Source organism: Malurus melanocephalus, unplaced genomic scaffold, assembly GCF_030028575.1.
Source record: "Malurus melanocephalus ecotype Western Australia unplaced genomic scaffold, MMel_1.1 scaffold_57, whole genome shotgun sequence".
Classification (NCBI taxonomy): domain Eukaryota; kingdom Metazoa; phylum Chordata; class Aves; order Passeriformes; family Maluridae; genus Malurus; species Malurus melanocephalus.
Genome location: NW_026623289.1, coordinates 2,261,014 through 2,275,822, shown reverse-complemented (window position 1 = coordinate 2,275,822; position 14,809 = coordinate 2,261,014). Strand labels below are relative to the sequence as shown.

General features: G+C 39.5%; 1 protein-coding gene across 1 annotated transcript in view; it reads left to right on the top strand.

Annotated features, from left to right (window-relative positions):
- Nucleotides 1-14,809, top strand: part of DYNC1H1 (dynein cytoplasmic 1 heavy chain 1) — a 44,559-nt gene extending 29,750 nt beyond the window's left edge. Inside the window, exons 52-78 of the mRNA XM_057365780.1 lie at nucleotides 81-276; nucleotides 912-1,029; nucleotides 2,021-2,236; nucleotides 2,790-3,002; nucleotides 3,180-3,307; nucleotides 3,725-3,878; nucleotides 4,603-4,749; nucleotides 4,832-4,982; nucleotides 5,122-5,375; nucleotides 5,525-5,659; nucleotides 5,754-5,848; nucleotides 5,941-6,115; nucleotides 6,913-6,988; nucleotides 8,047-8,207; nucleotides 8,478-8,589; nucleotides 8,671-8,731; nucleotides 9,092-9,215; nucleotides 9,533-9,646; nucleotides 9,923-10,093; nucleotides 10,224-10,441; nucleotides 10,630-10,733; nucleotides 11,116-11,327; nucleotides 11,823-11,976; nucleotides 12,851-12,993; nucleotides 13,379-13,547; nucleotides 13,897-14,024; nucleotides 14,435-14,809. Coding sequence (XP_057221763.1) covers nucleotides 81-276; nucleotides 912-1,029; nucleotides 2,021-2,236; nucleotides 2,790-3,002; nucleotides 3,180-3,307; nucleotides 3,725-3,878; nucleotides 4,603-4,749; nucleotides 4,832-4,982; nucleotides 5,122-5,375; nucleotides 5,525-5,659; nucleotides 5,754-5,848; nucleotides 5,941-6,115; nucleotides 6,913-6,988; nucleotides 8,047-8,207; nucleotides 8,478-8,589; nucleotides 8,671-8,731; nucleotides 9,092-9,215; nucleotides 9,533-9,646; nucleotides 9,923-10,093; nucleotides 10,224-10,441; nucleotides 10,630-10,733; nucleotides 11,116-11,327; nucleotides 11,823-11,976; nucleotides 12,851-12,993; nucleotides 13,379-13,547; nucleotides 13,897-14,024; nucleotides 14,435-14,563 — 4,058 coding nt within the window. The 3' untranslated portion in view covers nucleotides 14,564-14,809. The remainder of the gene's footprint in view (nucleotides 1-80; nucleotides 277-911; nucleotides 1,030-2,020; nucleotides 2,237-2,789; nucleotides 3,003-3,179; nucleotides 3,308-3,724; nucleotides 3,879-4,602; nucleotides 4,750-4,831; nucleotides 4,983-5,121; nucleotides 5,376-5,524; nucleotides 5,660-5,753; nucleotides 5,849-5,940; nucleotides 6,116-6,912; nucleotides 6,989-8,046; nucleotides 8,208-8,477; nucleotides 8,590-8,670; nucleotides 8,732-9,091; nucleotides 9,216-9,532; nucleotides 9,647-9,922; nucleotides 10,094-10,223; nucleotides 10,442-10,629; nucleotides 10,734-11,115; nucleotides 11,328-11,822; nucleotides 11,977-12,850; nucleotides 12,994-13,378; nucleotides 13,548-13,896; nucleotides 14,025-14,434) is intronic.

Genomic DNA, 14,809 nt, shown 5'->3' with positions numbered 1-14,809 from the left:
ACAAATCCAGSGTACTCTGCTGAGCTTTGCTAACTGTTTTCCTCCCAATCAACACTCGTTATCTTTCTGTCACTGGTTAGCTGTGAAGTCAATAAAGAAGCAGCACCTGGTAGAGGTCCGTTCCATGGCTAATCCACCTGCAGCAGTTAAGTTGGCACTGGAGTCCATCTGCCTGTTGTTAGGTGAAAGTACCACAGACTGGAAACAAATCCGTTCCATCATCATGAGAGAGAACTTCATTCCAACCATTGTTAACTTCTCTGCTGAGGAAATCAGGTAAAGTGCAAGTGTGTGATATTTRTGTGGACAAAACATTTACAAAGAAAGAAAGAGTCTTAGCTGGGCTTTCCTCTGTGTCATTGCTTTGGTAGCATTTGACTTCTTTTGACACCAGCTTRTTGCACGTGTTGAGCATGCAGGTGGTACAGGAAATAGACTGCTGAAGCCAAGGTGTATCATGCAAATTGTTGTGTGACTGTAAGGCATGGTTGCAAAGCAGTGTRTCGGTATCCAATGCAACATTGTCAGTTGAAAGGGGTTTTGCAGCCATAACAGGTTGCTGAAGCTTTTATTCAGCCTAGGTGGTCAAGCCTCCTGACTGGCTCTGAAAGGGAGCAGAAGATCAGACTAGAGACATCTGAATTCCCTTCCAATTCCAAATTTTTCAGAGCAGAGTTGAGTAATTTGTGAGTGACTAATCTTAAAATTGATAAAAATTKGTTATCCACGTGTAAGCTGTAATTTCTGAAATAACATGTTGGACAGTTTAAAACATCCTGGCTACCAGTCAACAAAACTGCCAAGAAATGTTTATTGTCAGCTGTGAAAGGCAGGCTAGATAAAGGGTGCTGAGCCCCTGTGTGGTGACATATAGTGTACTCATGCTGTCTGTAAAAATTTTTCTCTTGCAGTGATGCCATCCGGGAGAAGATGAAGAAAAACTATCTGTCAAATCCAAGTTACAACTATGAAATTGTAAACAGAGCATCACTGGCCTGTGGACCTATGGTGAAATGGGCAATTGCACAGGTAAAGTCAGCTTGAGAAAGCAAAGGCAAGGAGATTAAGTGAGCCAGAAGGCATGTAGCAATATTGAAAGGCTCTGAATTTGCCTTTATTCAGCTATTATTGCAAGCTATTGTGCTTCACAGAAATAGGTAGATGGTTCAGATGAATGCTATGGGATATGGAGTGCCATGCCAGAGATTATTGGCCAGTTGTGATACAGCCTCTGCACTGAAAAACTTGAGGTTTACAATAAACATTAGAGCATCTTTTCTGTATGTAATTCTACAGGGCTATACAGTTCTCCACTGGAAAATGTAATGCAGTGCTCTTAATGAGACTGCATTTGTCTTGCCTCAGGGTAGGACACACCCAAAGGCAGYTCTGCCAAGGTCTTTTAGGCAGACTTTTAAATACTTCACTAGTTTCCTAAAGGAATAGGCTTTGGGGAAAATTATCTCCAGAGTGAGATACCCAAGAATGGTTTTATTTGCCTGTTGGTGTTCAATACAGCAAAATGCTTGACTCATTAATACTGTGCCTGCTTGGAATGCCATGATCTGGAGAGACTGTATTTAACTTGAGTCTTGCCAGTAGACCTGTCCTAATTGTTCTATGGCTTTGCTTTATTGATTTCATTGTTAAGAAGGGCAGATTAGCACAATACTGACATGGATACCCCATTGAATATTTACGTAGAACAATACTGTGCACTTCTTAATGYAGTCTGAACTTTCTGAATGGCTTTGTGTAAATCTACAGAGCACGTACAAGTAATATCGAAGAGCATGTACTAGTAATTGCAAAAAGCAATTACTTATGTTTCTGTGTTTGGTTTAAACTAGAGTCCTAGGGACTGATAAACAATACTAAGTTTCTCTTAAGTAGTTATTGATTCTTACACAGGTCAGAAGAAATTTGGAAAGATGCAGTTGGTAATATATATCTGAAAGCTGTGGTTCTTGTTAACACATGCCATTTTAGAAAGTATAAAAGGTCTGTTTACCATTTGCAGCTGAACTATGCTGATATGTTGAAAAGAGTGGAACCTCTRCGCAATGAACTGCAGAAGCTGGAGGATGATGCCAAAGACAACCAACAGAAAGCAAATGAAGTGGAGCAGATGATTCGTGATCTTGAGGCCAGTATTGCCCGTTACAAAGAAGAATACGCAGTACTGATTTCGGAGGCTCAAGCTATTAAGGCAGACTTGGCTGCTGTAGAAGCAAAAGTAAGACTTTCTATACCAATAATTTTCCATTCTTTAATCTTTGGCAGTCCAGAATTGAATGGTTCTTCAAACTTGAGAGTGGACTTGGTTGTTTGCCCTGTGCAGTGCATTTGAGCTGTTTCATCTCTGCACATCATGAGGCTTCTCAAGAAACCTATCTGGTGTTACAGAAATATCAACTCAGGTTGATTAACAAGACAGTTCTCAGATGGTTTAAAATATGTAAAAAGCTTTTGAAAACAGGCATGGGTGTAGTGTGACTGTAATGTCTTAACTGGACTTCAAGGAGGGGAGGGTGGATTTCTCTATGTACTTGATCTCATCATTAGTAAGTTGCTGCTATGCTAGTACTTAGGAGTTTTAAGTTAATTCAAATAACGCTTAAAATCAACATAATAAATTCTTCACTGAAGTGAAGAACCCCAAGTTTAATCTCATTCTGAGCTTTTAACTTTAACTTGGGCCTTGAGTCAGAAATTTAAGTRTTCTGAGAGACTTGTAATACGACAACATTTCATCATCTAAAGAAATCTACTTTGCCACTTATTTCTAGGTAAACCGTAGYACAGCTCTTCTGAAGAGTCTTTCTGCTGAACGTGAAAGATGGGAAAAGACAAGTGAAACTTTCAAAAACCAGATGTCCACTATTGCAGGAGACTGTTTRCTTTCAGGAGCTTTTATTGCCTATGCTGGCTACTTTGATCAGCAGATGCGTCAAAATCTGTTCACTACGTGGTCTCACCATTTGCAGCAAGCAAATATCCAGGTAAAAATACAGTCATGATCAGTTAACCATAGATTGATTTACTGCAGGCGTTAAGCTCTAAGATTGCTAGGTGAAGAATGGAGCTGTTGGAAAAGAACACTTTGTAGAGCTGCATTTATTTAAAATGTCTTCACCAGCTGGTTGGAGAATCCCGAGTTAAATGTTTGCTTCCTGCAGTTCCGCACAGACATCGCAAGGACCGAGTACCTTTCYAACGCGGATGAGCGGCTGCGCTGGCAAGCAAGTTCTCTGCCTGCAGATGACCTGTGCACTGAGAATGCCATCATGCTCAAGCGTTTTAACAGGTACTTCATTCTGAGCTGTGCAGTTCTAAAGCAGTATTCTCATAGCAGGAAGGRTTTGCACCTATTGAATCACAGTAGCTTCTTCAAAGCACTGTTTCACTRGTGTGTGAACCTCTAATGTTTGTAAAAGCTTCTCAGCCATGTGTAAACATAAAAACTCGAATTCCCCTTTGCTTGTCTCTTTTGTTRTGCTTAGTTGTTAAAATAAGTTGACTTGAACTGAAGCTATTTCGTTGTCCAAATACAAACTTACCCTTCAAAACTCTGAAGTGAGTCATTGAACCTGCCTCAACTTAGTGAAGGAATAAACAAGGTTTTAGAGTTGAGACAAATAATGCAATGTAAATTGCTAAAACTGCTTAGACACTGTCTGCAGTCAAAACCTGAATAATGAAAGTGTTYTATTTATCATTTAAGATATCCTTTGATCATCGATCCCTCTGGGCAAGCTACAGAGTTTATCATGAATGAATATAAAGACCGTAAGATAACTCGTACAAGTTTCTTGGATGATGCTTTCAGGAAGAACTTGGAAAGTGCCTTGAGATTTGGTAACCCACTTCTAGTTCAGGTCAGTGGCACAATCATGTAGAAACTATTTAAATTCTTGAATTCTGCCCAGTGTACTAGAAAAGTTTGCAATTGTCCTCTTAGCAACGTGCAAGCAACTTTATTTTCAACTTAAAATGTAACAAGTAAACTAGTGATACATGAGCTGTCGTGAGAAGAATAAGGGACCTACAAAAATTTAAAGAAGGTATTGTTTTTTCCACCATTTCAATATAAAATTCTTTTATTTTGAAATTATCTTTCTTTACTTACACACTATAAAATTACTTGCAACCTGTCTATCTGTTCCTTTGTTTTCATGTGCTGTCTCTAGTCACAGATAAAGGCAACTAATGTGGTTAGTTATCTAGAATTAAATCTACTCTGAGTATCGAGAAATTTCAATTACACAAAGAAATAGKCAACTATAGGAATATATTCACTTGAGATGGGTATGTTTTTTGCTTCTTAGCTTGGAAATGGGACAGATCACTACCTGTTGCTTGTGCTGTTTAGAATAGGACTTATGTGCAGTAGAGCTAACAAAATTACATCCATGAATAATACTCCTCTTCTGTACCTGTGTAGCTCAGCTACACATCTAAAGTGGAAATGCCTTCTGAATGTGATCCYTGTTCCAAACCAACTGCCAATTGTTTACTTACCAGAACTTTGAGCYCCAGTGGGACTGGGAGTTTTAGCTTGAGACATTTGTGAACGGCAGTCTCGAACATCTGTCTTTCTAGGATGTGGAGAGCTACGATCCAGTTCTGAACCCTGTTCTGAACCGTGAAGTCCGAAGAACTGGAGGCAGAGTTCTCATTACTCTGGGAGACCAAGATATTGATTTATCACCATCCTTTGTCATCTTCCTTTCCACCAGAGATCCAACAGTAAGTAAAACAAAAGCTATCCTATCTGTAGAAATGACATGTGAAGAAAGCTGAGAAAGTTTTTCCATGTTTCCTCTGACAGGTTGAATTCCCACCAGACCTCTGTTCTCGTGTCACATTTGTGAACTTCACAGTAACTCGCAGCAGCTTACAGAGTCAGTGTCTGAATGAAGTCCTGAAAGCTGAAAGGCCTGATGTTGATGAAAAACGTTCTGACCTCCTCAAGCTGCAGGGTATGTTTACCAAAATTAACTTCCTCCCATTGTAAAGGAATAGTGTGGGTTTACTCARGAAATACACGGTGAAATATCTTCAAACTCTGTTTTTTCAGGGTGCCCAGTACAATATGACCTATTTTTTCTTCTAATTAAGGTGAATTTCAGCTGCGCTTRCGTCAGTTAGAAAAATCCCTGCTCCAAGCTCTTAATGAAGTGAAGGGCCGTATCCTGGATGATGACACCATCATTACTACTCTTGAGAACCTGAAGAGGGAAGCAGCAGAGGTCACCAGGAAAGTAGAAGAGACTGATATTGTCATGCAAGAAGTGGAGACTGTTTCTCAGCARTACTTGCCTCTTTCTACAGCTTGCAGCAGTATCTACTTTACTATGGAGTCACTGAAACAGGTAGGTTGAGTTTTCCTGCCAGGAACTTCGTGTATTTACTGTTTAAAGATAAATAGGCACTGCCCAATTTTGCAGTTCGGTAGGCATACTCTGTTGGTTATCAAACAACAGAATTCCAGAGAGAAAAAATAAACTCTCTTCTTTTTCAGATACATTTCCTGTACCAATATTCCCTCCAGTTTTTCTTGGACATCTATCACAATGTCTTGTATGAGAACCCAAATCTGAAGGGAATTACAGACCATACTCATCGTCTGTCAATCATCACAAAGGATCTCTTTCAGGTTCTCTTTTTTAATTAAGAAATTTAATTCTTTAATAATTTTTGAAGGGCCAGAGTTCAAGGCTTTTAATACTACTACTCTGTTTTTTTCCTAGGTGGCCTTCAATCGAGTGGCACGTGGCATGCTGCACCAGGATCACATAACATTTGCCATGTTGTTGGCCCGGATCAAACTGAAAGGCACTATTGGGTAAATGTTTGTTTTCTTGCTTCACTTCAGTTGAAAAAGGAAGGGCTGTCTTGAAGGTACCTAGCTAAAGTCTTCTTTTCTCTTAAAATTAGGGAGCCTACATATGATGCAGAATTCCAGCACTTCTTGAGAGGGAAGGAGATTGTACTMAACACTTCATCTCTCCCCAAAATCAATGGTTTGACTGTAGAGCAAACAGAGGCAATGATGAGGTTGAGCTGCCTTCCTGCATTTAAGGACCTTGTTTCAAAAGTTCAAGCTGATGAGGTAAGTGTTGGCTAGGTTYTCTTTCTCCACTGAACTATCTTGTTAAGCTTTTTGGGTGTCTGCTTGAAGAGCTTCATGCTTAYGAGTAAGCTCTCCTACTGTGAGGAGTCCCAAAGATTAACAGTTGTAATTGTGGAAATGAATGTTGTTACTTCCTTCGTAACCCAGCTGTGAAAGTTGTTGTAATTASCAGCACTGTTCATCACTCAGACTTGGAACGTTTCACCTTTCATCTGCCTTTGTGGCTGACCAGCTTTGGTTTCCATGGTAGCAGGAAGTGTGTGACACTGCAGGTCTTTCACTGCATCATCATTGTGTGATAATTCAGCAGTAGAGGAGAGCAGCCCCATCTACACATAACTTCATTGTGGGAAGCTCTTGGACTGCCTGTGTGGAATAAATTTGGATRGTTCTCAGCTGCTGAACACTGCACYTTCTCATGACTGAAGTGTTCAAAGAGTAATACAACTTTGTCCTGACTGTGTCTCACGTTGTGTCCATATCTTAAATAGTACCTGTTTGGTTTGCCCTTTCTAGTTTTTGTATTTGACGTTGAATTCTCTTTCCTTCATCTAATTTTTCTCAAACCCTTCAGCCTGGGGTAAAATAACATACAGCTTTGGCTGGGACTTGGTAGAGGTTTGTACAATCAGGGGTGCTGGAGGCAATCAGTGAAATGATTGGCACATCTAAAGAAAGCATAATAGACAAAATRTAATTTGAGTTTTACAGGTCTTTGCAGCAAGTTTCTGTTGTCTTGAAACTCCACAATTTTTTCATTTTTCTTTTCAATACAGCAATTCTGYATCTGGCTGGATAGCAGCTCTCCAGAGCAGACTGTACCATACCTTTGGACTGAAGAAAAACCATCAAGTAAGTGAAGTTGCACKGTTGTCCATACCAGTCCTAGTGTACTGATCTAAGCAGTTACTATGATTTTAAAAGCAACTCTAAAGTAGAATTTAATTTTGGACCTTATTGGATAGAAAATCATAATTTTGGGATAGTGTAAGAACCTCAAGTCTAGTGGGTTTGGTTCTGAGTTGTTTTGGGGTTTTTTGGGGGGTTTGGTTGGTTGGTTTCACTGTTTTTTTTTTTTAAACCAAACTGTTTTAAGCAGTAGTTACTACACTTTGTTGCTGCACCATAACCTGTGATCTGATCTTCCACTGAGGATGAAATGTAATTCTGTAATCTCATTAGATTGCGTAATAGTTTAGATTGGCAATGACTAAGGTTAATCTGGAGATAGCTCAATGCTCTAAAAAGCTCCAAGACACAGATTATCTGAGGACAGGGGTGGTGTAGTAGACTATTTCCACCTGCAGCTGTATATAAGCATGAAGTSTTACCTCTTGTCACATTAGCTGTCAGTGCTAATTTTGTAAGAGTGACCACTTGAGGGTAGCTGTTGCCCTTTGGTTCCTCCCCTTTCTSAAAGATAGCTTTAGGAAGTGTTTGCTGTCTTTGATCACTCCAGGCTCRTTCCTGTAGCTTTCTAAAGTAAGGATTCTAAGCTTGTATTTACTAGCAGCTTATTAAAGCTGCTTGACCATTAACTGAAGCGACTCTGGGTTATCTACCCTATCCATGCTAGACTAGTGTGTATGGCTTCAAAGTTTAGCAAAAGAGCAGATTATTTTGTGAGTGAGAAGATGTGAAGAGATATGTTGTCTCTGGAAATTAAAATAACTCATGGCAGTAATTTTGGCCTGTAGATTTTGTAAACCAGCTGAAGCTGGTAATTTTTTTTTCAGTTGTCAATGTGAAAACAGAATATAAGCATTTCATTAAGAAGCTGCATCAGATCTTTGAAAAGTATAATTAACCTTCTAAATATGTAGTCTTCAGAACAAGATGGGGAGAAATTGAAGAGGGTGTTGAGGATGGTTTCCTTAGCTGTCTCATTTAATCCTGTCTCCTCTTTGCAGCTCCCATTGGRCAGGCCATTCATCGCTTGCTTCTGATCCAGGCCTTCCGTCCAGATCGTTTGTTGGCCATGGCACATACCTTTGTTTCAACAAATCTTGGAGAGTCTTTCATGTCCATTATGGAGCAGCCTTTAGATCTGACACACATTGTGGATACAGAGGTAAAATACTTGGTTTTAAAAGGCTAAAATCCTGAGGCAATGCTTAGTGCCACCTTGTATGAGTTCCACAGTGACTTGAGCTATGCAATGAACATTTCTTCTATTTACTCTTCTCCCACTGGTATGAGGAGTGGATTGGTTTTTTATTAACATAAAACTAAGAGTAACATAATGGGTTTAGCTGTACAGAGGGAAGAAACACTGAGCTTACTGCATTCTYATATTTATGCAGTGATTGATTCATATCCTTTTCAACTTCATGGAACACAGGTGAAACCAAATACCCCTGTGCTGATGTGTTCAGTGCCTGGTTATGATGCCAGTGGTCATGTTGAAGACCTTGCAGCTGAGCAGAATACACAGATTACTTCTATTGCTATTGGTAAGAGCATACCTTCTTTCAACATCTAAGCATAATGAAATTGTTAGCAGTAAAAGATTTAGCAACCCTTCTGTCTTTTAGGTTCTGCTGAAGGATTTAACCAAGCAGATAAAGCAATAAACACAGCAGTGAAATCTGGAAGGTAAGTTCTATTTAATTTTCATCTAGAATACTGCCTAGTAGAAAGCTAAAAAGGAGGAAGTTATCTATTGGCTAAAGAGATAGTCCCTTTTTTTTTTACTCATAGTTTTATCTTTTGAAGTTAGTTTGTAGTAGCAAGCCCATCTGTTTACATCTATTTAAATGTTTTCAGGAGAAGTGGGTTGTACCTGCAAACAAGAAAGTTAATTTACATCACATAATAACTGATTCTATGTAGAAGGCAGGTTTAAAAGAGGGAGGAAGATACTGATACTGGGTTCTGTTACTCTTTGCAATGGTCACAGCTAGGATCCGTAAGATGTTCACTGAAAAGCACTTGYTCTGTTTCAAAAATTCACAGATGGGTAATGCTGAAGAACGTTCACCTGGCTCCTGGCTGGCTCATGCAACTAGAAAAGAAGCTACATTCCCTACAACCCCATGCTTGCTTCAGACTCTTCCTYACCATGGAGATTAATCCAAAGGTAACACTGATTTAAAATTTGATTCTTTGGCTTGCAGAGCTAAGAGTGCTAAGTGAGGGAAGGTTTTCTCATGACTGCCTTTCTGGAGTAAGGAAGGAGAATACACACCTGTCAGGGGAGTTATTAGTCTTACTTTCTGRTAACTGAATTGTAGCTGAAAACTTCAGACCATTTCTTTTGCTGATTCCCCTACTCTCCAAAAGAAAGGCAGAACTTCATGTGCCCATTATGAGGTTTTGAAGCTGATGCAAACTGTGCTGGGATTTAATTTTGTGAATGCTAAAGCAGCTGGATTTGATCTTCTTTATCTTCTCTAGGTGCCAGTGAATTTGTTGCGTGCTGGCCGAATCTTCGTGTTTGAGCCTCCTCCTGGTGTAAAGGCAAATATGCTGAGGACCTTCAGTAGCATTCCAGTTTCTAGGATGTGCAAGGTAAGGCTATGGTTTGTGTCCATGAAACTAAATAGAAGAGCATGTTTGTTGAAATTTTACCTTAGACGATAAACCTCCGCTTCTAAGATGTACCTCAAGTGTTTTTCTTTCCTCACCYAAGTAAAGTAGTAGCTGCTTTTTCTTTGTTGGTGGAATGTAATCCGTTTTKATAGCAATCCAAYGTTAAATCTGATACTTTCTAATCTTTTAGCAGAYTTTGGTTTTATCAGTTCAYTTAACTAATAGTTGTTTGGTTTTGTGTTGGTTTTTTTCTAGTCTCCAAACGAGCGTGCTCGTTTGTATTTCCTCCTTGCCTGGTTCCATGCCATTATCCAAGAACGCCTGCGCTACGCTCCCTTGGGTTGGTCCAAGAAGTACGAGTTTGGAGAATCTGACCTGAGATCTGCCTGTGACACAGTGGATACCTGGCTGGATGATACAGCAAAGGCAAGTAGTGTTGTGTRCTTAGGTACAGATAACAGATTACTTTGGATCTTCAGTGAAACATTTAGGAGGTTAAATGAGTAGGCACTAAAAACCTGTTGGCAATTTAACGATTGTTCCCCGCTAATTACAGGGTCGCCAGAACATTTCACCTGATAAGATCCCCTGGTCTGCACTGAAGACTCTGATGGCCCAGTCCATCTATGGAGGGCGTATCGATAATGAATTTGATCAACGTTTGTTAAATACTTTCTTGGAACGTCTGTTCACTACCTTAAGTTTTGACAGTGAATTCAAACTGGCTTGCAAAGTGGATGGACACAAAGATATTCAGATGCCAGATGGAATCAGGTATCATTTTCTTCTTTTTCCTGATTTCTGTGTATTTTTTTTTTTAGTTAAAAAATGGCACACAAAGAAAGAAAAAAATCAAGCACATAATCTGTATTTCTGTGCTGTGTAAATGTCTCAGGCAAACCATTACCTTGGCATTCTAACAGAGGAAAACTTTTAATGAATATAAAAACTGTGCCTTGCAGGCGTGAAGAGTTTGTCCAGTGGGTTGAGATGCTGCCAGATACACAAACACCATCGTGGCTGGGCCTGCCAAATAATGCAGAGAAAGTTCTTCTCACCACACAAGGTAAATCCAGGACTTCTACAATGTCTTCTGTAGATTAAAAAACAGAAGAWAAATACAAATTTTGCTGAAGAGTCAATAGCTTTCTCCTTCACCCTCAACATAATTGGTTTAACTTCTGCAAGGTCAGATGCTTGAGTAGTCCAAAAACTGAACAGGAGCCTGTGAATCAAAAAAGCCAGCGACATTTAGTGTTCCAGATGGCAAGCTCCTATCTCGATYCTGGAAAGCTTTACTGTAAGCTTCTGGGGCCACCTACAGCTGTGTAGTTCTGAATTTTAGGTCTAGACTAGGAATAATGGAAAATCCTGGTCCTTGCATGTATTGGGATGTTTTAATCTTKATGCCACTGCTTCTCTGACTAACAGCAAATCTTCTGCTTTAGGCATAGATATGATCAGTAAAATGCTGAAAATGCAGATGCTGGAGGATGAGGATGATCTGGCTTATGCAGAAACTGAGAAGAAGACAAGGACTGATTCTACATCAGATGGACGCCCAGCCTGGATGAGAACGCTGCATACCACAGCCTCTAACTGGCTTCACCTTATCCCACAAACTCTAAACCATCTGAAGCGGACTGTGGAAAACATTAAAGTAAGAACTGYATTTTATTTAATGTGGACATGGGAAAAGCACAAGTTCAGGTGCACTGTGATTTGCAAGTACCAATTATACTGCACAGAGGTTAATGGAACCAGTGTTGATGCTGATTTGGAGTGCCATAGCCATGTAATGATCTCCTAGGTTGCTTGAAATGCTCCTAAAACCTGGTTTATGTCTTTTGGGTATTATTTGAAGAATTTGGGTATTATTTGAAGAAATGGAATGGCAAATACTGTAGCCAGGGAGCTGTAGCAGGCAGTCTGCATTAATTGTTCAACTGTGACTTGTACTTTCTAGTTTCTCCAAGGGAGAGGAGATGGTTGTAAAAGTTTCTGCAATCACTTTCTGCACCACAGGCTGCATCTTTGTGTTCAATGCTTGTAGTCACAGTGTCACTGCCCGTCCAGAATTTGGGGGTTGCTTTTCATAGCTGTTTTCCAGCAAGAACTTTGATCTGCAACTTATTTTCAATATTTTGCCCATCAGGATCCTTTGTTCCGGTTCTTTGAGAGAGAGGTGAAAATGGGAGCTAAGCTGCTCCAGGATGTTCGTCAGGACCTGGCAGATGTGGTTCAAGTGTGTGAAGGCAAAAAGAAACAAACCAACTATTTGCGTACACTGATAAATGAGCTGGTGAAAGGTATGGGATTTCAAATTAACACCTCCCAGTGCTCTCTTTACTTCTTGCACTCTGTAAGAGGCTGTTGTGGTCAGGAGCTTAAAAGAAAAAACAAAAACAGAAGAAAAATGTGGTTAGACTTTGCCATTTGGCACCAGCAASACTTAAAGTTGAGCATAAAATTCCAATTGGTTTGGTATGAGATTTCAAGTTGAGGTTGTTAATAGCCTAATAATTAGGCTATAATAATGACTGATTGTTATTATATTTTATTATTTTGTATATTATGTATCATTATAATAATATAATAGACTATCATAGTAATATTATTAGGCTTTTTTGTTCAGTTTATATTAGCAGCTTAATTTGTAAGATAAAATCTTTCTAAATTCTCTTGATTTCTGACCTGTGACAGAACGAAGTTATTTATACCACCAAGCGAGTAATATTGGTCCCATAAAATCTACTAGAAAATACTCAAGGYCTCTGAATTTCTATTTAAAGATTGTACATAAGTATGAAATTTTCACAGGCAATCCTGTAGCAGTACATGAAGATTTGCTGTCTTTGAACAAAAGCATGTTCTGAAACACAGATACTTGACCTTTTCAGTTTTTTCTAAAGAAGTCAACTCTTCACGCAGACTTGGAGATTAGGTCCTGCAGTAAATAGCTGTGTGTAACTGCAGCTGCTCTGAAGGGCATCTGTAACTGTGGGTGGCCTTTTAAATATGGAGTAGACCTGGAGGCTATTTGCTCTGTAACCTTTGAAAGGGCTTTCACTTGCTGAGGGATCTTTTAAAATAGAGATTGATGTTCCAGTCCAAGTCTTCAAAATTTCAATATCATTTCAGCATGTATATGAACWAAACTTAATTCTAATCACATTTTTGTAGGTATTTTGCCTCGTAGCTGGTCTCATTACACAGTGCCAGCTGGTATGACTGTTATCCAGTGGGTGTCTGACTTCAGTGAGCGCATTAAACAGCTCCAGAACATTTCCCAGGCAGCTGCATCTGGTGGAGCAAAGGAACTGAAGGTACCTTCTGCTGACTTCTCGGGTTATTGGTGGAGCTGTGTAACTGCTTCCTGGAGTCTTCACATCAGATCTTTTGAGCAGCTCCTCAGTCAATGAACTTGAGTCAATGTTCTCTGAAATGCCTGTAATTACTGCTGAGTGTCTCCTGATCTCAGCGTGATGAGGCTTAGCAGGATAACTGTGCAGTGAGTTCAGGGGGAGCTTTAGTATTATAGAACAACAGGAGACAAAGCCTTAGAGCAAAAAGCATCTTAGCAGTTAACACAGTGTTCCAGTAGCAGCAGGAGCATTTTAACATAAATAGATTGCTGAAGTATATATAATAGTCACTAACTAATACTGCAGCTGAAATACCTTTTTTCCCTATATTGTCCCTCTTGAATAGAACATCCATGTGTGTCTTGGTGGCCTGTTTGTACCAGAGGCATATATTACTGCTACAAGACAATATGTTGCCCARGCAAACAGTTGGTCCCTTGAAGAGCTCTGTCTTGAGGTCAATGTTACAACTACTCAGAACGCAGTCCTGGATGCCTGCAGCTTTGGAGTCACAGGTAAACTTAGCTGAAGGAAGGGACCTGCTCTGAAATGTTCTCAAAAGCTTCTGGTATTAAATGGGCTATGTCAAAGGAAAAAGATCCTGTAATTGCAAAAGTTAATACACACATTTTGAAAGTGTTTAGGGATTAGTTTGATATTAGTTATGAGGGAAGTACTTAAAATGCTAATAAATCTCAAGACTGGGGTCAGTATATATTGAAGTATTGCATAGTGTATCACCTACAACCAGTAGGTGCAGTATTAAATACTTCTCATTTAGTGGACTTAGMCCTTAAATGATACAGCGACAGCCTYTGGATATATGAAAGCTCTTAGAACTCTAAACTGTATTGCAATTTGCAGGCCTGAAGCTTCAGGGAGCTACATGCAGTAACAACAAGCTGTCGCTTTCRAATGCTATTTCAACTGTCCTGCCCATTACACAGCTTCGCTGGATCAAGCAGACAAATGCTGATAAAAAAGCAAATGTTGTAAGTATTGATAAAAAATATTTAGATACACCTAGCAATGTTTTCCMTAAGTCTTTATGGATGCTTGTGCTGGGCACCACAACTTGATGTTCTCTAATTACTCTTGGTGTCAGTTGGCACCTGATTTCCGGGCTAGCAGCAAACAGACCTAGTGCTGTCTTTTATTTGTAGATAGATAAAAAGGAGAGGCATCCAAAAATACTGCTCAGTGCTGTTCAGTTCAAGTCTCAAATTTACACCTATTAGCAGCATCTGTGAATTTATTAAGCCTTGGGCTATTTCCTCTTATTTTGAGTACKGAGTTATCTGAGACTAAATTCCCATCTCATTAGTACCATATAGTGTTATGTAAACCTGTTGCACTCTTCAGCTATCTTACACAACTCTTCCYTACTGATGTTTTTCCCCAGGTTACTTTACCAGTTTATCTGAACTTCACTCGTGCTGATCTGATTTTCACMGTTGACTTCGAAATAGCCACCAAGGAAGATCCCCGCAGCTTCTATGAGCGTGGTGTTGCAGTTCTCTGCACTGAGTGAACAAATTCATTTTTACTTGTTAATGCTATAGTAACTGTCAGTCTTTTGTGTAGTGCTCACCTGTACTTTTGTAATCAGGGTAGGTTARCAGATGGATTTGTGTCAAGTTGGCTGGAAAGGTGATGGTGCATTGGAAAGCTGATAGGCCAGAAGAGATTTCTTTGAAAGAAAATTAAATGAGATTTTAGATGGTTATTGGTAGATGTGATATTTGATGGATTGTGTTAAATAAAATATATAGCAAAA